General features: G+C 41.9%; 2 protein-coding genes across 5 annotated transcripts; one reads left to right on the top strand and one right to left on the bottom strand.

Annotated features, from left to right (window-relative positions):
* Window positions 1-7: 7 nt before the first annotated feature.
* LOC103235355 (uncharacterized) lies at window positions 8-11,814 on the top strand. Of its 2 annotated transcripts, none has more exons than XM_038006387.2 (6): window positions 8-211; window positions 686-756; window positions 4,529-4,655; window positions 4,918-5,010; window positions 8,210-9,400; window positions 9,720-11,814. In XM_038006387.2, exons 2-5 carry the CDS (start codon window positions 748-750, stop codon window positions 9,307-9,309), a joined length of 1,329 nt encoding a protein of 442 aa, XP_037862315.2. In that variant the 5' UTR covers window positions 8-211; window positions 686-747; the 3' UTR covers window positions 9,310-9,400; window positions 9,720-11,814. The 2 variants fall into 2 exon arrangements, with proteins under 2 accessions (XP_037862315.2, XP_037862316.2); XM_038006388.2 differs by having other exon boundaries at window positions 13-289.
* On the bottom strand, window positions 9,703-26,811 carry ZNF582 (zinc finger protein 582). Of its 3 annotated transcripts, XM_007998246.3 has the most exons (5): window positions 26,374-26,810; window positions 24,891-24,979; window positions 23,506-23,632; window positions 23,133-23,228; window positions 9,703-16,638 (listed from the first exon to the last, which is right to left on the bottom strand). In XM_007998246.3, the coding sequence occupies exons 1-5, from the start codon at window positions 26,384-26,386 to the stop codon at window positions 15,317-15,319; spliced, it is 1,647 nt and encodes a 548-aa protein (XP_007996437.3). In that variant the 5' UTR covers window positions 26,387-26,810; the 3' UTR covers window positions 9,703-15,316. The 3 variants fall into 3 exon arrangements, with proteins under 3 accessions (XP_007996437.3, XP_007996439.3, XP_007996440.3); XM_007998248.3 differs by lacking the exon at window positions 24,891-24,979; XM_007998249.3 differs by lacking the exons at window positions 23,506-23,632; window positions 24,891-24,979 and having other exon boundaries at window positions 26,374-26,811.
* Window positions 26,812-26,823: the final 12 nt, after the last annotated feature.

The following is a 26,823-nucleotide window of genomic DNA, read 5'->3' as shown; positions in this document are numbered from 1 at the left end:
CTCGGCGTCGAGGGCCTACGGGGCGTCAGTACGCATGCGTACTTTGTGCCCCAGGTAGCTTATCTCTTCGCCGAGGACGCCTCTTTATTCTGGTCTCTGGGAGCGGGGGCGTGGGGCTGCACATGCGCACTGCGAGTCCTCGCCTACTCCCAGAAACCACTCGGCACACGCGGTGCGGGAGCTGCTTCAGGTTGGCCGGCTCCAAGGACACGTGAGTGGGCAGCGTCGCCGTTTCTCTTTTCTTGGACGGTATTTTCCCAGCGCCACGCGGAGCCTGGGCCATTATGAGGTTTGTGTTGCGTCGGGGCCGTCTGTCTCAGAGGCACTCCGGGGAGGAGTGGCCGGCTGAATGGCTGGAGGCCCAGGGATCCGTGCAGGCGACCCGGCCTGAGTGTGGAGGAGGCGGGTGCCTGACAACAATGCGCGCGTGATCTGTGTGTTGGCGTTTGTGTACACGGAGGGCATTATTAAAATTACTCTTTGTGTGAATAGTTCTATCCCAGAGTAGGCGACTGGGGCATTGAAAAAGGCCCAGTTACAGTTTTAGGAACCAGAGCTGCACGGTAAACAGTGTTTTCTTTGACAGTGAAATCTGTCGTTCTTAGAGTTTGTTAGGAACGTGGTTGAAAATGGGTGCCAATGGGTTCGAGAATCTGGTCACTGAAGTTTTCTTCCTTCTCCTTAGCTCTGCATTTCCAGGACCCGGTCACTGTTCAGGACACTGTTCCAGCGCAGTGGTCATTAGCCATGTCTCAGGTAAGTTTTTGTTTTATCTTCTTTTCATGCAACATCATAGGTTTTAAGTCCTGGGCACATCTACTTTTGCTTACTTGGATGGTAAAGACTGACACCGGGACAAGGTTCAGGTCTTTTCATTCAGCAACACATGGGACTATGGGGACCTCTCAGAGTCCATGTCCTGTACTGTAGTGTTCATTTATTCACTGAATGAAATAATCTGAATCTCCACTGTCACCAGTCTTCTTTTAAGCACTATGTGGTGGATCAAAGATACTTTCCCTGGAGAAGACGAGAACCTTTATCCGGGGACTGTCATCTTCTTGAAGTAGAGGTGAATACTCAGTCGTCTTTGACTTTCTTTACTGCTTCAGACTGAGAGGACGCAGCATAGAAAATGCTAGTGAGTGGTTTAGGCTCAGTTATGGTAATCTGCCTTTGGAAATTTGGAGGAATGGGAATGTGATTGATGTCTTGAGCATGAAGTCCAGGTTAACAAAGTCAGGCCATTTATTAGGACATTAGTCAAAGATAGTGTTTTGGATCAAAGGTTCCAGTTTGAAGTTGGGCAGCTTAAAATAAAGTCACAGGCTTCATCTGTGGAATTCTGGGAAAAACCTATTGACTTTCTGTGAATGAGGAACAAGAAGTCTGCTGCAAGGGACAAGATGGATGAGCTGGCTATATTTCCCAAAATAAAGTTCTCTTCAGGGTGTTTGCATGGTCTCTGAAATTTTGTGCAAATACAACCAGATTTGATTCTTAGCCTGCTAAGTGTAGACACCAAGACATTTTGTTTGAAAAATAGATTTTCTTCTCAAAGGGGAAACTTATATTTTCTTTCTTTTGAGATGGTGTCTCCTTCTGTCGCCCAGGCTAGAGTGCAGTGGCATAATCTGGGCTCACTGCAAACTCCGCCTCCCGGGTTTACGCCATTCTCCTGCCTCAGCCTCCTGAGTAGCTGGGACTACAGGCGCCCGCCACCAGGCCCGGCTAATTTTTTTTTTTTTTTGTATTTTTAGTAGAGATGGGGTTTCACAGTGTTAGCCAGGATGGTCTCGAGCTCCTGACCTCATGATCTGCCCGCCTCGGCCTCCCAAAGTGCTGGGATTACAGGCGTGAGCCACTGCGCCCAGCCTATATTTTCTTTCTTTTAGGAAAACAGGCAGTATTTTCCTTACTCATTCTGTTTCGGATTTTGAAGCATTTCAGATTAGGGATATTCAACCTGTATCTTTTGGTGATCTTTTAGAAGATGTAGTTGTAGAAAACATACTGGCATCTGGGCACCCCTGTAGTCCCAGCAACTTGGGAAGCTGAGGCAGGAGGATCACTTCAGCCCTGCATTTCAGCACTGTAGTGCAGTGTGATCACACCTGTGAAAAGCCACTGCATTCCAGCCTGGGCAGCATAACAAGACCCCTCTCTCTTAAAAGAAAAAGAAAATACTGGCATCTGAAGAATATCAAGAAAAAATATTCATTAAAAATATTGTAGTCTGCCTCATTTATGGTGACAGAATTCAGGATAGCAAGAGGTGTGTCTTGAAGCAATCTTGGGGAATCTTGGAGGTGCTGGTAATACTCAGTGTCTTGATCAGGGATCTGCTGATGGGTGAATTGTTTGTGTAAATTGATCATATTGGACATGAATTCATCATATTGATCATGGCTTACTGCAGCCTCAACCTCCTAGGTTCAAGCAGTCCTCCTGCCTCAGCCTCCTGAGTAGCTGGGACTACAGGTGTGAGCCACCATGCCTGGCTAATTTTTTAATTTTTTTGTAGAGACGAAGTCTTGCTGTGTTTCCCAGGCTTGTCTTGAACTTCTGGGCTCAAGCAGTCCTCCTGCCTTGGCATCCCAAAGTGCTGGTGTGGCAGGCCACGTCTCACCAAACACAGGTCTTGAAAACAGCTGTTTCAGTACTGACGGACAGGTTGAATATTAAAAGCCAGTACCCTTATACAGCAGCTGGAATGTAACAAAAGCCCACCAAGAGTTTTGCCTTGGCCTTTCCTGGGCCTTAAAGCATGACAAAATAATGAAGGAATTCTTATTTGGACCTATTTAGGATGAAACAAGTTTTACTGGGGGGTCTGAAGAAACTCCCTACGCCTCCACAAACAAGTTTATTGGTGGTCTGAAGGAACTCCCCAAACTTCCATGGTTTAGCAGGAGACAAGATAAGGGTAATCACTCCAGCACCCTACACCCATTTAGGTTAAGTAAATTTACTGAGGCTCCAGAGGAAGGTCTTCAAGACTCAGTCTTTGGTTATAGATTAGAAGAAGTTAATCACTTGTCTTTAGATGAATGCACACCTACACGTAGATATATAGCTTAGAAGGTATATAAGCTCTGGAAAACTTTGTAATTTTGAGTTGGTCTGGCAGTAATTTCCAGGTCTTCTCCCTGTAACTGGCTACAGAAATAAAAACTCCCTTCCTGCCCCGTTCATCTGCATCTCGTTATTGGGCCTCAATAAATAGCAGCCTGACCCTCAGCTTAGTCCAGGAACACTGGGATTATAGGTGTGAGCCACTGCACCCAGCGATACTGAAGATTTCTTAACCCCCACATTCAAGTGAGAAAAGAGGAAACTTCTCTGCCTCATGTTTAGTACAATAAAGTTTCAATAGCTTTTGACCTTTGGACTGTTGTTACAGATGGTGCAGGGGTGTATCTGGAAAGGACGACACAGGGCAACTGCATATGATTGGAGTAGTTGGGAATCATAGTTGTATTATGAGTTGATGAAGTCCCAGGATATTGAAAAGGAAAACTAACCATAGGCTGGGCATCCTCAGTTCTTCCCAGCTTCTTCAAAAGTAGCTGAGGATGAAACCTTCTTCCTTGCTTCTGTTGCACACCTGATGGAAGCAAATAAGGTGAAATAATAACACATCTGCTGCAGTTTTCGGACCATCTACTACCCTATAATGTAGCTGCAAGAGCAAGGACTACTTTATTTCGTATGAGTCTATGGGTGAGGAATCCACACTGAACTCGACAGGGTGGGAATGATTAATCTCTGATCCTATGATGCCTGCCAGGGCCTGAATCCCCAGGATGGTTTCTTCATTCATATATTTTATATTTAGCTAGAATAGCTGGAGTCATACATCTGGGCCACTGTTGTTTGCTGCTAGCTGAGTTCCTCAGCTTTATTTGATGTAGTCTCAGAATCCCTCACTCGCCATTGGCAATGTCTCATTGGCTTTTCTTATGTGTGATGAACCCCTATGAGGGCAAAACAGAAGATGCTAAGCCTTCCTAAAGCTTTCACCTGGAACTAGTTAGTGTTACTTCTGTCACATTCTGTTGATTAAAGCAAATTGTAGGTCCAATCCAGATTTAAAGAAAGGAGACTATATTTTATTTCAGCAAAAAAGTAATGTGTAAGTTATTCTGATACTCACGCTAAAGATCCATGATAGAATTGATCATGACTGGCTTTCGACAAAGTCAATGTGTGGTCATACTATGAATATGTAAAATTATGAAATCAACTGTGATAGTTCCTTTACAAATTGCTTTTGAATACATGGATACACAATCTCTGGGCAATACATTTCTTAAATTATTCAATGTTTTTTGAATCACCCTGTTCATCTTGAATGTTTCCCTTATTAAGTAGTTTTCTATACCCAAATTTTAATAAACACTATTTCACAGTATTGTTCTTCAGCAACTTAAATAAGCCACTCTTACAAGACACAGAGTCCTTATCAGCTCCTCCCAACTTCCAGTTATTTACCTGGACTCTTCTAAGAAAGTGTTTGTCATTTCAGGGATCAGTGACATTCCAAGATGTGGCCATTAACTTCTCCAAGGAAGAGTGGGGATTCCTGAACCCTGCTCAGAGAGATTTGTACACAACTGTGATGTTGGAGAATTATCAGAACCTGGTCTGGCTGGGTAAGTGCTTAAAGCCCTTAATTTAGCATGTCTTGAGCGTGTCTTTTTTTTTTTTTTTTTTTTTTTAAATACTGGGAGTCTTTGGTGAGATTCAGAATTTACATGAGATATGGAACTTGAAGTGAGCAGCTTTCTTTATCCTATCTGCCAGATATTCTAATTTTTTTGTTTTTATAATGGCTTGTGTTTTGATTACAGTGTTGATCTGTCAGAATACCTGAGTAACCAGAGCGTAGCCAATTCTTTCTATTTATTTTCACAGGACTTTCTGTTTCTAAATCTGTGATTTCACTGTTGGAGAAAAGGAAACTGCCTTGGATAATGGGAAAAGAAGAGATAAGAGTCCCATTGCCAGGTGAGTATGAAGAACCAACTAGCGGGTGTAAGCCATGTGTATGAAAGGCGTACCAGTTCTAGAGGGCAAAGCACCTTTAAGATGTGAAGGATGCTGTCTTCCACTGTTCCATACACATGTAGACATTGAGGCTCCTTGAGTTTGAGTTCCTAAAAGGATACTGATCACCCACCGTTTATATCTACTTTTATAAATGCCTGTGGGCTCAGAAATTACAGGTGTGTCTTTCCTCTTTGTCTATGGTAAGCTTCTTTTTAAACTCAGTATCCTGTTTCTCCAGCTTTTTTTTTTATTTGATTCTTTGATACTGTTGTTTTCTTTGCTGTAAAATGACTTATATAGTGGTCTGATTGTTTGAATGGGTATATTCATTGGTCATTTATTCATTAACATTCATTCCTTTTTTAAAACTAATCAACTGTTGAGAGTCCCCAAGACCACCTCCAGGTTCAGGGACTTACTAGTAGTCATCACAGGGGTCATCATATCGTTGTCTTCATGCCTGCAAAGTTAGTGAATAGTCCAGAAGAACACCATCATTCTGATGCCAGCTGCAAAGTATGGGGATCCCCAAGACCACCCTGAATTCTGACACGAATTGCAAATCCAAAGGTCCCCAAGATAATTAGGTTTGATAATTCACGAGGACTCACAGAACTTACTGAACTCACTGAAAGCTGTTATACTCATGGTTACAGTTTATTACCATGAAAGGATACACGTTAAAATCAGCCAAGGAAAAAGACATGGGCAGTGTCTAGGAGGACTTCCATTTATGCCCCTACAGTGGAGTCATGGACAGTGTTAACTCCTCCCGACAATGATGTGTGGCAATATGCACAGTGTTTGGCCAACCAAGGAAGCCTACCTGACCCTTGGTATCCAGACTCCTTATTAGGGCACCATCATGTAGACGTGGCTGGCTGCTCATGTCTCACCTCAGGCTCTAGCCCTTCTGGAGGTCGCCCTAATATCATGTGACTTGGAGCCCCACATAAATCACATAATTTGACTCTGGTGTGGTCCAACACCCACAGGCAAATAGAGACACTTTTATCATGCAGGATATTTCAAGGTGTCAGAGATTACCTCCCAGGAGCCAAGGGCAAAGACGAGACCTCTCTTTGGAAAAGGTTAAATTCTTGACTGCACAATGGCTAAGTTTTATTTTAGCAAAAGATATAAAACAAAATCAGCAAAGCTAAGCTCATAAGGCGAGGTCTGGAGGAAATCAGGAATGTGCTTCCGAGATTCCTCTTCCAGTGGAGTCACAAAGGAGGTACTTAATTCCTCTAGCAGCAACTTGTGTGGTATGTGTGAGATAATAACAGCTAGATAACATTAGACTTAGTGCCAAGGAATTTCGCTTAGGGAAGCCATAAAGGTACCCTCTGCCTAGTATATGCGGAAAATCCAGACTCCTAAAACGAAAGTAGGTGTTCTGCATAAACCACATCATCTGCACAAATAGTGTAGGCACAGTAAGTCACTTGTACCAGTTCCGGGAATGGTAGAAACCCTCCTGAAACCCAAGTTCCTTAGAGGTCAATCAGGGGCCAACCTTGTAAGCACACCTTTCTTAGGAGAACAGTCTCAAAGCCTGCTGTGTTCTTTTCTGAGTTTGTTTAAAAGTATAGAAACTTGCAGTGAGTTTACATTTGAGTGAGGGGATTAAGACTTGCTTCCACAAACCTTGTGCAAAGTAGAAACTAATTAACTGGTAGAAACTGATTAAAATGGGTTATTTTGATGTGTGGGAGTTAGTAGAGTTTTAGCTTCAAAACTTGGTGATATTTAAAGTTACAGAAAGTGAGGAAATGAAGTACATTTCTGATATATTTATTTAGGGAATTGTTAGAATTAAGATATGTCTTGAACTGTACATTAGAAATATGTAACTGGATCTCAATAGTAATTCAGAATTGGAGATGAATGTGTTTTTTATATGTTTTGTGGTGATGGACCCTTAGGAATGGAAGAAATGAATTGCCTATGGATAGCAGAGAAGCACTGATTGGTAGCAGGAGAAACAGGAAACATCCTGTGTTAGAACTGCAGGGCCTCACTATTCATGAAGGAAAGGTAACTAAAGTAAGACCAAGACGTTAGAGTAAGACAACATTGAAAAGTAGTTGGTATCTGACTAATTTATGGTTCTTGCTAAAATGGATATTTCTGTGGTGCAAAGGATGTAGAACAATGAGCTTGAATCGTCACATTTGGTAATAATCTTTTATTTGAGTTCATTTTAAAAACCATTAGGCCTTGTGGTGGAGGTCCCCTGTAAAACCAGCTCCTCTTGCACCCTTCATGAAGTTAGCCCTCTCCACTGTCTACATACACAGTTCAATCTGGAAAAAACTGGGATTCCCACATGTTTAGTGCATGAAGAAGAGGCCAGACTCAGTCATTCTCTGTAATTGACCACGGTTCTGTTCTTAACTTTTACATCAAGCACAGCCAGCATCTCTGCCCTTTAGCTCCTAAACAGTAAAAATAACTACAGGTTAGAAGGGTATTATGTTCGTCTTTGTCGCAAATCCTATTGCCTTTAATTTTTGATCATGTTGATCAGCCTTCCTGTAATGCCATTTTGGCTTTTGCAGTTCCCCACAGTACATGTTTTCTTAAGCTCTGAATCTGTTTCCTTGCAGCCTGCACTTGACCCTCTTATTTTTCCTGTTTGCTTAGTGATCTCTTCAATCTCAAAATGTCTGTATCAACGAGAATTCATGCTCTGTCTGCCCGGATGATATGATTGATGTTATTGCTTCTATATTATGTCAAATTGTTTTCTGCAGTAAACTAACTGGAGGTGCCTTCTGTCTGGACACATTAATTCCTCCGGTTAATGTGTACATATACATACAGAAACTATCATTTACCTTTTTGTGTTTTGAAACTTGTGGTATAACTTAGCACATAAGTCTGCATCTTGTTCTTTTCACTGAATACATTATCCTGCAGGTCAGAAAACAGCTGAAGTTCAGTCTTTTTAGTAGCTGAGTAGTACTACAGAAACACCTAGTTTGTTTCCAATGTAAAGCCTGTTTCAATAAGCATTCTTACCAATATAACCTTAAAAACTGGTAGCTTAATTTCTTCAGTAAGTGCCTAAAGTGGGTTTGAAAAGATAAAAGGCGGGCGTGTTACATTAGTTTAACTTGCTTCTGTTCATTGATTTTTTCTCCCCGTTCAGATGCACCAGGTGCAGAGATTAAGGAGTTATCTGCAAAGAGGGCTATTAATGAAGTATTATCTCAGTTTGACACAGTGATAAAATGTACAAGAAATGTATGTAAGGAATGTGGAAATGTATACTGCCACAGTACGCAGCTTACTCTCCATAAGAGAAATCACACGCGAAAGAAACGCAATCAGTGTTTAGATTGTGGGAAACACTTCACTCGTCGGTCAACTCTCATTCAACATCAAAGAATCCACACGGGAGAGAGACCCTATAAATGTAACGAATGTAGTAAAACCTTCAACCAGAGGGCACACCTTACCCAGCATGAGAGAATTCACACGGGTGAGAAACCTTACAAATGTAAGGAATGTAGGAAAACCTTCAGCCAGATGACTCATCTCACACAGCATCAGAGTACACATACGAGAGAAAAGTTCCATGAATGCAGTGAATGTGGAAAGGCCTTCAGCCGTTCCTCAGCCCTTATGGATCACCAGCGAATTCATAGTGGAGAAAAGCCATATGAATGTAAGGAGTGCGGCAGAGCCTTCACTCAAAGTGCCCAGCTCATTAGACATCAGAAAACTCATTCTGGAGAAAAACCCTATGAGTGTAGTAAGTGTAAGAAATCTTTTGTGCGCCTGTCTTCCCTGATTGAACATTGGAGAATTCACACTGGAGAAAAACCGTATCAATGTAAGGACTGCAAAAAGACCTTTTGTCGCGTCATGCAGCTCACTCTGCACAGGAGAGTTCATACTGGTGAGAAACCCTATGAATGCGAGCAATGTGGAAAGGCCTTCAGCGCCCATTCTTCCCTTGTTACTCATAAGAGAACACACAGTGGAGAGAAACCGTATAAATGCAAGGAATGTGGAAAAGCCTTCAGTGCGCACTCTTCCCTTGTTACTCATAAGAGAACACACAGTGGAGAGAAACCTTATAAATGCCATGCCTGTGGGAAGGCCTTTAATACTTCCTCCACACTTTGTCAACATAATAGAATTCATACTGGTGAAAAACCGTTTCAGTGCAGTCAGTGCGGGAAGTCCTTTAGATGCAGCTCTCACCTTACTCGACACTATAGAATGTGTAATGGAAAATGTTAGCAAATAACCAAAACTCAAAATGTTAATTCTGATTATTCCATATCATCACCAGTACTTTGTACTCTGAGTCTTTTAAAATATGCTATCTTAGGCCGGGCGCGGTGGCTCAAGCCTGTAATCCCAGCACTTTGGGAGGCCGAGACGGGCGGATCACGAGGTCAGGAGATCGAGACCATCCTGGCTAACACGGTGAAACCCCGTCTCTACTAAAAAATACAAAAAACTAGCCGGGCGTGGTGGCGGCGCCTGTGGTCCCAGCTACTCGGGAGGCTGAGGCAGGAGAATGGCGTGAACCCGGGAGGCGGAGGTTGCAGTGAGCTGAGATCCGGCCACTGCACTCCAGCCTGGGCGACAGAGCCAGACTCCGTCTCAAAAAAAAAAAAAAAAAAAAAAAAAATATGCTATCTTAGTTTGTATGGAATGATACTTCATTGTACTTTTGATTTAACTTAAAAATGCCTTCCCTTGACTACTGATATATATTTTTTGTGAAGTGTGTGTTGAAGTCTTGCTGATTATTTTTTAAATTAGAGGTTTTTCTTCATGTCCAGTTATGAGAGTTCACCAGATTTTGGAAATATTTTCTATTCTGTAACCTACCTTTTCATTTACATAATGGTGATAAAACAAAAGCTTTAAGTTTCATCACATCTAATTAATCACATTTTTTAATGGTTATGCTTTTATTTCTTTTTCAGACAGCGTCTCACTCTGTCACCCAGGCTACAGCGTAGTGGCGTAATCATGACTCACTGCAGTCTCTGCCTCCCGGGCTCAAGCGATCCTCCCACCTCAGCCTCCCAAGTAGCTGGGACTACAGGCATATGCCACCACACCTAATTTTTATATTTTTTGTAGAGACTAGGTTTCGCCATGTTGTCCAGGCTTGTCTCGACCCCCTGAGCTCAAGCAGTCCATCTGCCTCAGCCTCCCAAAGTGCTGGGGCTACAGACGTGAGCCACCGTGCCTGACCTACTTATGCTTTTTATCTTCTGAGAAGTATTATTTATTCTATGCTGAGCTTATGTAGAATTTCTTACATGTTTTCTATAGCTATTTTGCATTTTTACCCTTTACAGTTAGATCTATTTCATGTTTTTATTATAGATAATGGAGGAGGTAAAGGTTGAAGTTTATTTTCCCCCGTATTATTGACCCACAGTGACACCAGTTTTGGGAGATGTCTTTCATTTTCCTCATGTTGTTATTGGCACCTTTTGCAAAAGTCAATTATCATGGGTACACTTCTGAAATAATCTGTTTCATCAATCTCTGTCTTCTCAGCAGTTCCACATTGTCTTAATTATAGCTTTAGAGGAAGTCTTGAAATTTGGTAGTCTAAGTCTTCTAGTTTTGTTGTTATTTTAACAAACTCTAGGCTGGGCATGGTGGCTCATGCCTATAATCTCAGCACTTTAGGAGCCCCAGGCAGGAGGATCACTTAAGCCCAGAAGATCAAGACCAGCCTGGGAAACATAGCAAGACCTTGTCTCTACAAAAATTGAGAAATTAGCTAGGCATGGTTGTGCACCCATCTGTAGTCCTAGCTACTCGGAGGCTGAGGTGGGAGGATCGCTTGAGCCCAGGAGTTCAAGGCTGCAGTGAGTTGTGATCACACCATTGTGGTCCAGCCAGGTTGACAGAATGAGACCCTGTCTCTTAAAAAAAAAAAATCCTGGTGATGCTTTTCTGGGTTAAAAAATAAAATACAAATACAATAAAAATTGGCCTCACTACTCTAGCTTATTTGCATTTTCTAATAAATGTTCAGAGTCACCTTGTCAGTTCCTACCAAAAAGCCTGTCAGTATTATAACTGAGATTGCATCAACTCTGTAGATAAATTTGAAGAGAATTGACACTTAACAGCAGTGACTTCCAGTCTGTAACCTTAGCATAACTTCTATTTCAGTCTCCTTTAATTTTTCTCAGAAATACTCTGTAGTAGGCCGGGCGCGGTAGCTCATGCCTGTAATCCCAGCACTTTGGGAGGCCAAGGTGGGCGGATCATGAGGTCAAGAGATCGAGACCATCCTGGCCAACATGGTGAAACCCTGTCTCTATTTTAAAAATACAAAAAATTAGCTGGGTAGTGCGCGCCTGTAGTCCCAGCTACTCGGGAGGCTGAGGCAGGAAAATCACTTGAACCTGGGAGGTGGAGTTTGCAGTGAACCAAGATCGCACCACCGCGCTCCAGCCTGGTGACAGAGCGAGACTCTGCCTCAAAAAAAGAAAAAAAAGAAATACCCTGTAATTTTCTATATAGAGATCTTGAATGTATTTTCTTAAGCTTGTTCATAGACATTTTCACAATATGTAAATTGGTTTGTTTTTTACTTTTCCAGTTGTTTGCTACTTGTACATGAAAATACATTGAGTTTTGTACATTTATCTTGCATGTTGTCTCGAACATTTCACTTATTCTTGGGGTTGTCATAGAGATTTATTGATTTTTTTCATAAGCAATGGTGTCATCTGCAGATAGAAAGTTTATTCATTTCTGGTCTTCATGCTGTCCTTTTTTTTTCTCCTCTTATTGCAATTGCTGTGTGACCTCCAGGACAGTGTTGAATGAAAGTGATAAATGTAGGGACCTTTGTTTTACTTTCAATCTTAGGAGGAAAAACTTAATGGGGAAGAAGTGGCAACTCTGAGTCAGGATGTACACTTCTTAGCACGTGCATTCGAGCACCTTGCTCAAATCCCCAGATCTCCCTATACCTTCTATGCTCCCTTTAAAACAATGCTTTATTTCCACATATCTTTCCCTCAAATCAATAATGGGTCAAATTTCAGCAACCCCAAACTGGGGAAGTTCTGGGACTGCTGTGGTAAGAACTGGATTCAGACACCAAAGGAGCTGTAGGACCTGGCTAACGTACAAGCAAGAACCAGAAGAGTATACGTGGGAGGAGATGCTGAGACTGCTGCATCAGGGGGTAGAATACAAAGTTGAATAGGGGAGAGTTTTCTGCTATGAGGTCACTGTGTGACAGGATTAACACAGTGGCAAGGGAAAAAGATGCTTCTAATGGATGCTGGAACAGTTTTTGAAGCTTGGAAAAAGCACTGGTTCTCATTAAAAAAATGGAGATAGCAGAACTGCCATGACAAATGAGGACGAGATGAAAAGAAGTGGATATACAAGAAGGGAGAATAAGTATCATGGAGATGGCCGATAGTGGCTGTCCCTAGGCGAGAGCTGGCTGCAAGAGGTGCTGTTAGGGAACTGGGCTGTCTAGTTGCAATGGGAATGATAGGATCTCAGAATAATGGCAGCAGCCAGGTGATAGCTCTTGGCATCAAAAGCAAGGAGAGCCATAACTACCATATGGGTAGAAGGTTTATAATAGTATCTGTGGAGATTGATCTTCAGAAATCTATGGTTCTGGCTCATAGCACGAGTTTGCCAATGGCAAGTCATCTGCCAATAAAGAGTAAACTGAGACAATGTGTTGCTCTGTAGACCAGGTGGGAGTGCATGGCATGATCACAGCTCACTGCAACGTTGAACTCCTAGGCTCAAATGATGATCCTCTCACCTCAGCCTCCCAAGTAGTTGGGATACAGGCACAAGCCACCACACCTGGCTAATTTTTCTGTTTCTTTTAGAGACGGGGTCTCCCTTTGTTGCCCAGGCTTGTCTAGAACTCATGGTATCAAGTGATCCTCCTGCCTCAGCCTCCCAGTGTTGGAATTACAGGCGGGAGCCATAGTGCCTGGCCCAAACTTAATTAAAAAACCAGAGAAGGAAAGGTGCAGTGGCTCACACCTGTAATCCCAGGACTTTGTGAGGCCAAAGTGGGAGAATTACTTGAGCCCAGGAAATTGAGACCATCCTGGGCAACATAAGAAAACCCTGTATCTACGAAACAATTTTTAAAAAATAAGCCTGGTGTGGTGGCACATGCCTGTGGTCCCAGCTGTTCAGGAAGCTGAGGTAGGAAGACTGCTTGAATGGGAGGTTGAGGCTTCAGTGAGCCATGGCTGTGCCACTGTACTCCAGTTTGAGATGCCATCTCAAAATAAAAATAAGATAAATATAGGTGCTGTGGCCATACAGTCTCTGTTGCAACTACTCAGCTCTGCTGTAGTGAAGCCAAAGCAGTTGTAGACCATAAATGCAATGTGTCACACTCAGACTTTATAAAGCAGGCAGCAGGCTGGATTTGGTTTTTAGACCCTGCACTAGGCAAAATGGGATATTATATAAAGATAAAGGTATAATTCCTAAATAGAGGGTTAGTAGTGTGTCCCTGTAAGTCAAACAATTTAAATTAAAAAGCATAAATGTCTGGAAACTCAAGGTGTTGGCAAAAATGTTTTAGGAAATTCTGATCCAGCATACCAAATTATATAAAAACATGGAGATTTTTACCATTGCAATCTAGTGGCTTAAAGGACTTATTTAGAAACTTGTATCCAAAAATGCAGAATACATATTTTTTCAATGTTCATGGAACATATATAGAAATCAATCTTGTACTTAACCACAAATAAATAAATAAAGGTCAAATTGGGCGGCACAGTGGCTCATGCCTGTAATCCCAGCACTTACAGGGAGTGCTGGGAGGCCGAGGTGAGTGGATCACAAGGTCAGGAGATCCAGACCATCCTGGCCAACATGGTGAAACCTCATCTCTACTAAAAATACAAAAATTAGCTGGGTGTGGTAGCACGTACCTGTAGTCCCAGCTACTGGGGAGATTGGGGCAGGAGAATCACTTGAACCCAGGAGGGAGAGGTTGTACCACTGTACTGCAGCCTGGTGACGGAGTGAGACTCTATATCCAAAAAAAAAGTAAAATTCAAAAAAGTAGATAACTTCAGGCCACATTTACCAACCATAATAAAATTAAATTTGATATTATATCACTTAGGATGCTTTTGGCTACGGATTTACAAAATACTCAACTAAAAGTGAGCAATCAAGGTTTATTTTTCTTACATAACAAGGCATCAAAAAGGCAGTTCCAGAACTGGCCTAGTAGCTGACTCTTCTTAGGCTCTGGGTCAGCTTCTCTGAGGTCCACTTTCTTCTCTTCTTGGTTGCAAGATAGCTGTAGCAGCTCCAGGCATCATGTTCGCATAGAAAAATGTTTAAAAGCAGGAAGCGAGAGAGGAGGAAGTCTTCATGATAAACCTGTCTCTTCCGAATGAGGAAAACCTTTCCCAGAAGCCCTGGCAGATCCCACTGAGCAACACTGGGAGATACTGGCCATCCTGTGCTGCACAGGAGACTGGAAAATTACCATCTGATATCAGAGTCTAAGGCAAGACACAGATGCTGCCAATAACAAGGGCAATTGGGTATGGCTGCTGGGATGGCAATCAATGGTTGTGCCAGTCACATAAAACAATATACCAATGTGGAAATTAAGATATATTCTCCTAAATTTAGATTATTTCTGGATCAGAAAGAAACAAAAACCAAGATTACTGTAAGATGGTAGCTTTATCATTTTCTGTTACTTTCTTCTTTCACTGCCTGGGTATTTGGTAGTCTTGAATAGTATGTTTAGTGCATATGAGTTTATCTTTCAGATTTTCATGTATATGCATGCATTCAAAGGCTGTAAAAACTCCTCCAGTGTAGCTTCGGATTTCCCCTTCCCCTTACATCTCTTTGGCCACATTTCACATCTCTTGGCATGTTAAACTCTCATTATTTTCATTACCATTTATGGTAATTGCATGATTTCTTTGTTAAGCAAATGATAATTTGGCTGTTTTTTTAACTTGTAAGAAAACTACAACTTTTTGTTCTTGATAAAATCACTACACTGTGGTTAGAAAATGTGATTCTGGAATGTTTTAGAAATAAAATTTCTTCCAACCTTTCCCTGCTTCTTTGAAAATCATGGTCTGAACAATTTACATCCATCAAATTTTCTTTGATACGAATTTTCAGACTTAGGATAAAGGATGACCTCTGAATGAAGGCATTGTCACTGGCATTACATTCTTCAAGTCTTTCTCGAAGAGGAAGGAGTTAAGTCATGATTAGCCTAAGCTAATGGGCTTTCCCCATTACTTCCACTCATATGGTTGCTTGCCAACATAAATTCTCTGATGATTAGTAAGGGGTAAGTGCTGATGGAAGGCTTTTCTACATTTATTATATTCACATGTGTTTCTCTATTATGCATTCTCTGAGGTTGAACGGTAGTTGAATCATGACTCAAGGTCCTCTCACATTCCTTATATTCATAGGGCTTTTTCTCAGTGTGAATAACCTGATGATGAATCAATTGTGAGCAATGACTAAAAGCCTTCCCACATTCCTTACATTCATATGGCTTTTCACCTGTATGAATTCTGTAATGTACAGTAAGATGTGAGACCCGTTGGAAGGCCCTACCACATACCTTACATTGGTAGGGTTTCTCTCCAGTGTGAATTCTCTGATGTTGCTTGAGTTGTGAGCTCACTCTAAAGGCCTTTCCACATATTTTACATTCATAGGGTTTCTCACCGGTATGAATTCTCTGATGTCGTATAAGAGTTGAGCCTTGATTAAAAGCCTTCCCACATTCCTTACATTCATAGAGTTTCTTGCCAGTATGAATAGTCTGATGTTGAATCAACTGAGAACGATGACTAAAGGTTTTCCCACATTCCTTGCATGCATAGGGTTTTTCACCAGTATGGATTCTATAATGTACTTTAAGATGTGAGATCCGATTGAAGGCCTTGCCACATTCCTTACACTGATAGGGTTTCTCACCTGTGTGGGTTCGCTGATGTTCAATCAGCTGTGAGCTTCGACTAAAGGCCTTCTCACAGTCTTTACATTCGTATGGTTTCTCACCAGTATGAACTCTCTGATGTTGTATAAAATTTGAACCAGAATTGAAGGCCTTTCCACATTCCTTACATTCATAGGGTTTCTTACCAGAATGAATATTCTCATGTTGAATTAGTCGTGAGCCATATTTAAAGGCCTTCCCACATTCCTTACATTTATAGGGCTTCTCATTAGGATGAATTCCTTGATGATTAATAAGGAGTTCCTTTTGCCAGAAGTCTTTTCTACATTTATTATACCCAAAAGCTTTTTCTCTAGTATGAATTTTCTGATAAAAACTAAGGGATGAATGCTGGTCGAAAGAGGGCATTTCTTCATGTCTGATGATCATTTGATGGAAATGTCTGTCTGGATTTCCCTGTTGTCTGTCAAACTGGCTTCTGCATTCCCAATCATCTTGGAAACTTGAACACTCAAGACCATAACTTGTAAGACTTTCCATTATCTCCCATTGGGGTGATTCGACTTCATAAACATGCTGCTTTGGAGATAATTCCTTGGTATCATATCTGGACTCCAATACTGAAAAAGAATGAAAAAAGCAAGTATGTTTCTTTGTTTTTCCAAATAAAGGAACTAAAGTAAGAATTGGAAGGTTTAGACTCAATGCCTATTAACTCTTGAATGTAGCTAAGCAATTAGAAAATGGACAAGTAGAACAGTGAAAGGAAAATAACATAAATGAGATGAGGGAGGTAATGAGAGAGGTTATAAAATTCTAAAATGTTAGTGTGGAGCTGGGCATGGTGGCTTATGCCTGTAATCCCAGTGCTTTGGGAAGCCAAGAAGGGAGAATCACTTGAGGCCAGAAGTTTGAGACCAGCTTGGGCAACATAGCAAGACCCTATGTCTACAAAATAATTTTTAAAAATTAGCCAGCTGCAGTGGCACATGCCTGTAGTCCCCGCTGAGAAAAGACGACTGCTTAAACCCAGGAGCTCGAGGTTGCAGTGAGCAGTGATCATGCCAATGCACTCCAACCCGGGTGACAGAGGGAGATTCTTTTTTTAAAAAAAATAAAGGTGTGGGTCAGAATCACTGCTGAACCATATTTTATAAGACAATAAATGTTTCTGTGAGACTCTAGAAAAGACAAACATAGTGTGACAGAAACCAAAGCAAATCATTGGTTTGAGGGACTTTGCAGGAAGGAGCACAAGAGAACTTTTTGGGTTGATGGAAATGTTCGCTATCTTGATTGAGGTGATGGTTATGTGGGTGTATAAATTTGTCAACACTCATTAATACTATATTTTAAAAATGCATTTTATTGACTGTAAATTATGCTGCCAAAAGAGTGAATGTTTAAAAGATGATGGGGATTTCAAGATGAAGAGAGTTCTGGAGATGGACAGTGATGATGGCTGCACAACCGTGTGAATGTACTTAATACTACTGAACTGTATACTTGAAAATGCTGAGCATGGTAAATCTTGTATTTTACCGCAGTTTAAAAAAATAAAACTAAAAGTGATGGAGGAAATGTGTGGTTGGATCTGCAACCTGCCTCAGCGCCCGGAAGACATGCAGGAGAATGAGCCAGAGGAACATGCTGGTACAGTGGCAGCTATTCTCATGTGTCTGCTAGAAGTTAGAATGACATGGCTGCTGTCTTCCTCTGTGAAGCTTCTTATATCTGAATTTAGCTGAACACCATGGTGTTTTTTATATCTGAAGTATAGTTGAACACCAGGGCTGAAGCCCATTGTCAACTGAATGACATTTCTTAAATTTCTTAAATGTCATTCATTTACCTGAACCTATTTCTTAAAGGTGACCTTGGAAAAAGAAAGGCTTTGTTCCTTGTTTAGAGGATTAGGCCAGTTGATTGAGGGTGGGTCCTTCTAGAGCAACATACTTTGCTAATTATTCAAACTGCATGAAAAAGTTGAATGGTATAAGGGACTGTGATTCTATCTGGTCCATGATTTCAGCTACAGTGGCAGGTTTTACTGTACTTATAGCAACCAACCCCCTTATAGCAGTTGACTTAAAGAGATTCAGATAGAGCCTGACACAAGGAGCCATGAGAGAAAATGAATGGATGCTTTTGAATGTATTCATGGCATGTATGGAACAGACAGCCTTGGAGGACTTTATAGGCACATACAGGTTTCATATGGTGGCAGACCAGATACTATTATTCATTTTGTTATTTGTGAAAATATTAAGCTAAAATTACTGGAATATAAGATTGCTTCTACAATGGAAGACGATAAAGACTGTGAAAGAAACATCGGGTTTTGTGGGAATAATGCTGGCTGCTGTCACCTCAAAGACTTGTGCCACAACTATAGTGTATACACATGACATTGTAAGAACAAGACTATGTAAAGAGTACACAAAGGTATTTTTTTCAGACGTTGTGTTTGGCTGTTCAAGAGTCAGGTTACGGGTCTCTACTGTGGTCTAACAACTCAACTAGTGAGACAGTTTCCAAACACAGACACCTATCTACCTATGAGGGCATGGATCTACTCAATGGTTGGGATATGTGGCAGCCATCTTACAGAAAAAGGAAAACCAAGAAACTGCAGTGGACCATGGAATATTAAAGCCAACCTGGTGTACACAACAACACACATTTGAGACAAGCTAACTGCCTAACTGGGCTTTTGGTTGTAGGAATTAAAGTGAACACGTATTACTTGGTCTTTCTGGCAATGTGAAAAAAATCTTGGCTGCTTCCAAGGAAGTGTCTTTTTAAAGCACTCTTTTCTCCAAAATGCCATTTTCTCTACCACATCCACCTTGCACAGTTGAGCTCTGTTGATTTACAGCAGGGTATAGTGTTATTTATTCCACGAACACATTTCTACTCCTGTAAATAAAGCCATTCCTGATTAAATACTATTGTATAACTATCCAAAGAGAGTATTATCAGTCATAAATTTCGAACTTCTTGCTTCTGTTTAACTTGTAAGGTTGCAAAATAGCAACAATAATGATGTTTTCTATGTTTTCACATTTCTTTACAAAATCTGGCATAGTATTTTAAAGTTATTTGGGCAGAAGTCACTGTTTCGTGCAACCAATAAAACAACATCTAAAAATCTTATGTATAGTCTTAGCATTAAAATATTTTATTTTCCACTTCTAACAGGTGCTTGATGTTTAGCATAATTTGGACATTTAAATAAATACACCAAACTCAAATGCTAATAATTAGGGACAAACTACTTATAGTTTGGGACAGCAGTAAAATGTTGATATTTGGTCACTCCAGTGATATGAACACATCCTCATATCTTCCCTAACTTTGTGGTACATGAAGACAGCTAGAATTCAACTGTCCTTTCAGTGATTTATTAGGAACCCGCCTGTTTATCATACCTAGATATTGTTTGCTCAAAGGGGGAACATTTACCACTTCTGAATTTTTCTCTGCTTGTTTCCACAGTAAGCATTTGAACCACATTGTATTAATATCAACAACAGTATACAGTTATAGAAAAGGGGCTATCTGCTGTCTAATTCAGCAGGTAATTTTTGATTTACACTTTTGTAAATGAACAAGGTACTTTTTTTTTTTTTTTTTGACAGGTTCTCACTTTGTCACCCAAGCTGGAGTGCAGTGGCATGATCTCGGCTCACTGCAGCCTTGACCTCCTGGGGCTTAAGCGATCCTCCTGCCTCAGGCCCCCAAGTAGCTGAGACTACAGGTGGGCACCACCGTGCTCAGCTAATTTTTGTATTTTTTTGTAAAGATGAGGTTTCGCCATATTGCCCAGGATGGTCTCAAACTCCTGGGCTCAAGCAATCCGCCTGCCTTGGTCTCCCAAAGTGCTGGGATTACAGGCGTGAGCCACGATGCCCAGCCTCAAAGGACTTTTTGATAAGACTTTGATTCTGTCCTAATTTGCTGAATCGTACATCATAGAAAGACTCAAGTTGATGTGCTAACAAGGATATCATTTTTAAATGTTGCCATTCAGTTCAAATTTACCTTTTAATACTTTAAATTGATATATGTACATAACCCTTAAACACGTTCATGATAATTCTGTTGAGCCTTCTGGCTAAGGATGCTGCTATACTGGTATATAAAATGTGCACAATTAAACTCCAGTGTGATCCTACTCATTTCAGTACATATGAGTGGGATCTTTTGTGCAGCAGCTTTATCTTAATATGGCTCTTTGTGAATGCACTTTATAGCATTTATTGAGGGTGAAAGAGCAGGAGAGAATTCTATGTTAAGTATTTTTATACAAACATCGGTCATTTATTAAACAGAACCAGTATTCATAACATTTGTCTGGGTTTAAGATATGTCATTTTGCAGATCCATTCACTATAGTGACCCCAACATTACTGAAAATTACCAAGCTTTTTCGGCTCTCACCAGTGAAAAATGGTACCCTTTTAAATTCTGTCAGCATGTCACATTCATTGTCATCAACAGTAACTGGATGTTTCTGAGATGTTTTGACTCTACTCAAAAATATTACAATCAGTTTGGAGACAAAAGCACAATCTGCATTTTAGTTTAATGATGACACTGACGACTTTAAAAAAAAAACCTATATACAAACGTTCTATATAAAGTTTGCCTCCAAAATATTTTTCTTTTTTTTTTTTTAGAGATGGGGTCTCATTCTGTTGCCCAGGCTGGAGTGCAGAGGCACAATCACAGTAATACTATAACCTCAAACTCCTAGGCTCAGGTCATCCTCCTCTCAGCCTTCTGAGTAGCTAGGACTACAGACATGAGTCATTGCGCCTGGCTGCAGAGGGATTTTAATATGTCAAAGTATTAACATGATGTAGTAACTTTGTGCCCACTCAAATCTCTTTTCTATCACATCCTTATATGTAAAAGTATTAACACGCGGCACTAACTTTGTGCCCACTTAAATCTCCGTTTTTTTTTTTTCCCCCAAGATGGAGTCTCGCTGTCTCCCAGACTGGAGTGCAGTGGTGCAATCTCAGCTCACTGCAAGCTGTGTCTCCCGGGTTCACGCCATTCTCCTGCCTCAGGCTCCCACGTAGCTGGGACTACAGGCGCCCACCACCACGCCCGGCTATTTTTTTTTATTTTTAGTAGAGATGGGGTTTCACTGTGTTAGCCAGGATGGTCTCGATCTCCTGACCTGGTGATCCGCCCACCTCGGCCTCCCAAAGTGCTGGGATTACAGGCGTGAGCCACCGCACCTGGCTCAAATCTCTTTTCTATCACATCCTTATGTTCTTCGACACACTGACTTTTATGCTTCTCCTTTTAGAAACATAAAATTCTTGTTTTAGTCTTAGTTGTAAAAAACATTTTAATGTGTACCTTGCTCAGGTGAAGATTTATGACCTACTAGTCACAGCTAAATAGTCAACACTGTCAGAGCTGATACTTTTTCGTTCATATGAGGTTTGGTATTCTTGCATTTATGTACATGGCTGTCAACTGTGTGGACTTGTTCTGTACTGATGTTGACTAGCTTTTACTGAATTGTTGAAACTAAAAAAGTTAAACACGTGCTTATAAGAAAAAGGTGGGGGGGATTATGTCCAAAGAGCCCAGGAGCCAGTCTGAAAGGGTGTCACTGGCCAAATTTGGAAAAACATGAATGTTGTGATAAATAATGATAATGGGTAATCATCTGTTACAGGATAAAATAAGATTTATTTTATTCTGACCTGGAGATGAGAAAAAATATGCCACCTACTATTAATCCATATGATATAAATGAAGAAACAAATGGTGAAAGGGAGAAAGCTCTTCTTTACAGGAGTATGTGATCTAATAAAAAGAATAAAGGTTTTTAAAAATCACTATTTTGTAACTATTAGTCATATCTGATCCAAGGGAAAACTATCAATGACTTCTGAAACTAGCAGGTGAATAATATGTGAGAAGCGCAATAGTTAATATCCTCTCAAGGTGGACCACAAAATCATGGCTTGGCTCTATTTCTACACTGCTTTCCCTCTGCCCACAGTGCAGAGCCCAAACTTCTTAACGTGGTTGCCTTTCCTAGCTTATCTTTTTTTTTTCTTTTGGAGACAGAGTCTCTCTCTGTTGCCCCAGCTGGAGTGCAGTGATTCGATCTCAGCTCACCGCAATCTCCACTTCCCGTGTTCAAGCAATGCTTCAGCCTCCCAAGTAGCTGGGATTACAGGCATGTGCCACCACACCCGGCTAATTTTTGTGATTTTAGTAGGGACGAGGTTTCACCATGTTGGCCAGGCTAGTCAAATGATTTGCCCACCTCAGCCTCCCAAAGTACTGGGATTATAAGCATGAGCCACCATGCCTGGTCCTTAGGGTATTTCTTTGTGTTCCTTCCTTTGTTCACTGACCTCAGCCACAGAGGCCATTATCTCAGAGGTACCAAGGGCTCCCTGCTCAGGTCCTTCACACTCACTGGCTGCAATTGGTATTCCCCAGCTACATCACACCTTCCATGTCTCAACTGAAACGCCTCATCCTTGAAGAGGCCATTGGCCCTACCATGCACCCTGACTCAACCTGTTCTTTTTCTTTCACATATTAGCTCATGTCCATGTGTCTGTATGATTTCATGTCTATTTTCCCACTGCAGTGTAAGTTCCTTGAAAGCAAGGATAATGTCTGCCTGCCTCATCAATGTATACTGTGGCATATTCCATGGTGCATAATAAAAGCTTATAAGTACTTGTTAACTGACTCTCCAAAATTCAAACAAACCAATACACATTCCTTTAGAAAAATGGTCAAAGGACAAGATCATTTCCTATGCAGGGACATGGATGGACCTGGAAGCCATTATCCTAAGCAAACTAACACAGGAGCAGAAAACCAAAAACTGCATGTTTTCACTTCTAAGTGGCAGCTACATGATGAGAACACATGAACACATGGAGTGGGACAACACACACTGGGGCCTTTCAGAGAATGGAGGTTGGGAGGAGAGGATGACAACACTTAAGACATAAGCTTTGAATGTAGCAACCTGCAGGGAAGATTTTCTAAGACAAAGGGCTACTTCCAGCTGACCTGATACCTGCAGTGGCTACTCCCTTCCCATTGATACCTCACTCACCTGGGCACAGGCCTCCAGACACCACCCTCTCCACCATCCAGGGCTCTTTGCCTTGCTCTAGGAAGGAGATCACATCAGGTTTGGAAATGGCAAGACCTGGAGATGAGAAGAAACATGCCACCTGGTTATGGTGTGAGGGCCCCAGAATTCAGATCCAGGACCTGGTCATCAAGCAGGAGAGGCAGTTGCAGGAAGTACCAGAGGAAGATGGGACAACTGCCTGAGGGCAGGGGAAGATGCAGCTTCAGCTGACAGCGCTGCCCTTTAACCCCTCAAAAATGACCAGTCATAAGACTGAAAAGCACCCAAAAACTGGCCAGGAAGGAACATGCCCAAGGATAACCTCCAAACTAAACAGACGAGATCACCTTACCCAGTGAGACCAGGTTGCTGTAGGTCTCCAACATCACGTCTCTGTACAAGTCCCTCTGAGCAGGTGCCAGACACTGCCATTCTTCTTGGGAGAAGACTATGGCCACATCCCTGAACAATTCTGACCCCTGGAATGGCAGGCATGTATGATATACATGTATTCCAATGGTTCACAGTGGGATGAAAGGAGGTGGGGCAGGTCTTTGCAGGAGGGGGGTTGTTTTGTTGAACAAGAAAGGTGGGACTGAATGTGAAAAGTGACAGAAGTAATGGGTATGAGTAAAACAGATTGTTCGAATGTTCTCAAACACTCCTTTTACAAATCCTTTTACTGTACACTGCAAATCAAAGCTCTGTGTACAGGTCTGGGATGAAAATTAACATCAAGCTAAACGGAGTTTTCCTTACTGTAAGAAACAGTGTAATAAAGCACACTGCCCACTCTGTACTTGGCATACAATAAATTCTCAAAGTGAGACCTATCATTTCTATCTTTTGGAATAACAATAACAATTAAAAATATTTCTGATGGATTTTCCCCAAATATTTTATTTTTTTTTTTAAATTATGGAAACATGTCGTCTATCTTAGATACAGGATTTTCATACAAGTCAAGAATTTCTTGGAGATGAAAGTTCATCATTATGTTGGAACATAACACAAGCATTTTTCTTCATGGGAAAAACCATGGAGATCACTTTTATTGAGTGTACAGTTTTCTATCAAGTGAAATGAATGACCCAAACATCCTCTTATTTTGGATCCCGAGGTTGGATCAGATCTCTAAGGTTTTTCCAAGCCCTGACCACTCACTCACCTAGCTGACTGATCATCTCACTTTCTGTATCACTCACCATCCTCAGCTCTGTACTTTTCTTGCTCTTAAGCTAAAGAAACTAATGGAGGATGTCCCAGATTCAAATGCTCTGTTCAACGTCAAAACTAGACTCTAATTCTGGCATCGAATCTTGATGGATTCCCAGCCAAACCTCAATTACATATCCAATCATTAATCACCCCCAAAGCAGGACACTGTACCACGTGCTGAAATTGAAACCAACCAACACCACCTCCATATGCGATTGCTCCTAACCGTTCATTTCCATCTCTTCAAACTTCAGTTCTTACAAAGGATGCTCTCTTTCATACAGGGAAATGAGTTTCTCCTCCTAGCAGATGAAAACCATCAGGAGATGCAGAATGCTGCAGAGAATACATCTGTGGGCATTTGTCAGAGAGGAGAGGACAGGACAACGGGAGAGGGGACTCCTGCCTGGTCCTTTTATTCCTAAAATGGGAAAGTCTGAGAACCAAATTCCTGGATGGAACCCAGGTGGAAAGTTTCAAGATAAGGAAAGCAAATATTTGTGGGATGTTAAAACTCACAAGGGACATGACTTTTAGAATTTCAAGGGCTGATAGGTCCTCCTCCTGGTTCCTCTCTTGGGGAAGGGCAGAGTCCTGCGATGGCAGAGCTGGGGGAGGAAAGAGCAAATATGAGAGGCTAGGCTTGCCTCATAGCTCCTAGAATGCCAAAGTTACAAGTTCCCACCTGCTTGCCCCTCTGCCCACCAAGAAAATGCGGGGGGAGGGGACAAAGGGATCTCACCCAACCCCAGGAAACCAGCTTTAGCTGCTGCAAGGCAAAGGGAAACCAGTGGTCCGTTCCCTCCCATTTCCCCTAAACATCCAGTGGTTCTGTTTTGTTGCAGATGCAAGACTGAGACGGGGATGCTGTGGGCTGTTCTAGTGACTGAGACCCACATGTTACCTCAAAGACAAGGAAGGCTTCCCTCAAGCCAGGAAGCACAGAAGGTCTGCATAATTTGCATAGCCCCAGCCTAGAATAAAGCCTTTCCAGGACTAGGCCATTTAACTCTTTCCTGCAGCAAACGTTAACACCTTCGAAAGTCTACCTGGCTCTTTTCCCAACTGCCGAATTTACAAAAACCTTTACAGCCCAAACTCCCACTTCATGGAGCATGCCTTGCATCAACAAATGGGACAGACTTGCAAGGAACAGTAAGAGCCAAATCACAAGCAGTACACCCAGTGCTCCATTATCAGCACATAAACGTGTCCTTCCACAGAGACACAGCAGTGCACAAAGCTGCAGGCCCAATAATATTTGCTAAATAATAGAACTGAAAATTAGTACATAAGTAGGCAAGTCCACAAGTAGGCAAGTGGTTGAATCATTTTTGGCACAGCCATACAATGCCATGCCAAGTGACTATCTAAAAATGACTATCAAAAACTGACAAGCACAGATACTAACTACTGGATCCTCTGAGAACATTCAGCAAAAAGAAGTCAAACTCACTAACACACAGGCTAAAAACAAAACAAAACAAAAAAACTGGAAGGAAAAACACCCAAGTATTTGCAGTGTTGTCATTTAACCAGTTCTTGAGCTCATTGTTAAATAAGAAGTATTTTGTAAAGGAGTAAGTATATAAAGTGCCTACTGCATTACAAACATTTGGTTGTAAGTAACTTGTAAGTGAAATAATTAAGAATGTTGCTTAATATGATGTAATAGGCAGCTTTTCTTTATTATGACCACTTTTATAAGCATTATTTGTATTAACTGCACCATATCCTATTTACACATGATGGCCTGTGATTTACTCAAGTGTTTCTCCATTGCTGGACACCGAATTTGAACAAGGTCATATAAAATGTTCCCAAGTATAAGTTTTTCTAAACTAGCGGTTCTAAGTCTTCTGGGGTCTTGCAACTCTCTGAGAACCTCATGAAACAAGATTTCCTCTCAGATTTACAAAAAAAAAAAAAAAAAAAAAGCACGCATAACAGTGAATGCAAAACATCTGCAATTTCAGGGGGTCGGAGACCCCTGCGCACCCACCTAAGGGGTCCATGCACCTGGCCTATGAGGCTGGACGCAGAAAGGGGGCGCCAGCCGGCGCGCGCCGCGAGGGCCGGCGGGAAATGTAGTCTCACGCCGGTAAAGCCACAGAGCGACGATGGGGCGAGAAGTCTCGGTTCTTCTCAGGCCTGAGACCCGCCTGGCCGCGGCACCAGCTCCTGTTGGACCCCAGAGCACCTGGAAAGCTCCGGAGCCCCTCACCTGCCGCCTCCTCGGGTCCAAGTGCCACCGCGGCCGCGCCCCCAGCAGCCCAGGGCGCGCTTCCACCACGGTACCGGCGGATTCGCCGTGCGCAGCCGGAAGATGGCGCAGACGCACAAAGCACACCGATGCTGCGCCATGATAGGGCCGGCGCCGCAGTGACTTCTGGGAAACATAGTCTCTAGGCGTGAAGGCAGCAGCCCGGCCTTGAAGCCGGATCTCGCGATG

This window comes from Chlorocebus sabaeus, chromosome 6, assembly GCF_047675955.1.
Source record: "Chlorocebus sabaeus isolate Y175 chromosome 6, mChlSab1.0.hap1, whole genome shotgun sequence".
NCBI lineage: Eukaryota > Metazoa > Chordata > Mammalia > Primates > Cercopithecidae > Chlorocebus > Chlorocebus sabaeus.
Note: the sequence above shows the minus strand (reverse complement) of the source record. Positions and strands in the feature narration are given on the sequence as shown.

What these genes read in the sequence shown, in the direction of transcription:
- ZNF582 (XM_007998246.3), bottom strand. An exon ending in CAGCAACCTGGTCTCACTGG is followed by an intron (nt 23,229 to 23,505) that starts GTAAGGTGATCT and finishes TCTCATCTCCAG; the next exon opens with GTCTTGCCATTTCCAAACCT. An exon ending in GTCTGGAGGCCTGTGCCCAG is followed by an intron (nt 16,639 to 23,132) that starts GTGAGTGAGGTA and finishes ATTCTTTTTCAG; the next exon opens with TATTGGAGTCCAGATATGAT.
- LOC103235355 (XM_038006387.2), top strand. An exon ending in TCAGAACCTGGTCTGGCTGG is followed by an intron (nt 4,656 to 4,917) that starts GTAAGTGCTTAA and finishes TTATTTTCACAG; the next exon opens with GACTTTCTGTTTCTAAATCT. An exon ending in GATAAGAGTCCCATTGCCAG is followed by an intron (nt 5,011 to 8,209) that starts GTGAGTATGAAG and finishes CTCCCCGTTCAG; the next exon opens with ATGCACCAGGTGCAGAGATT.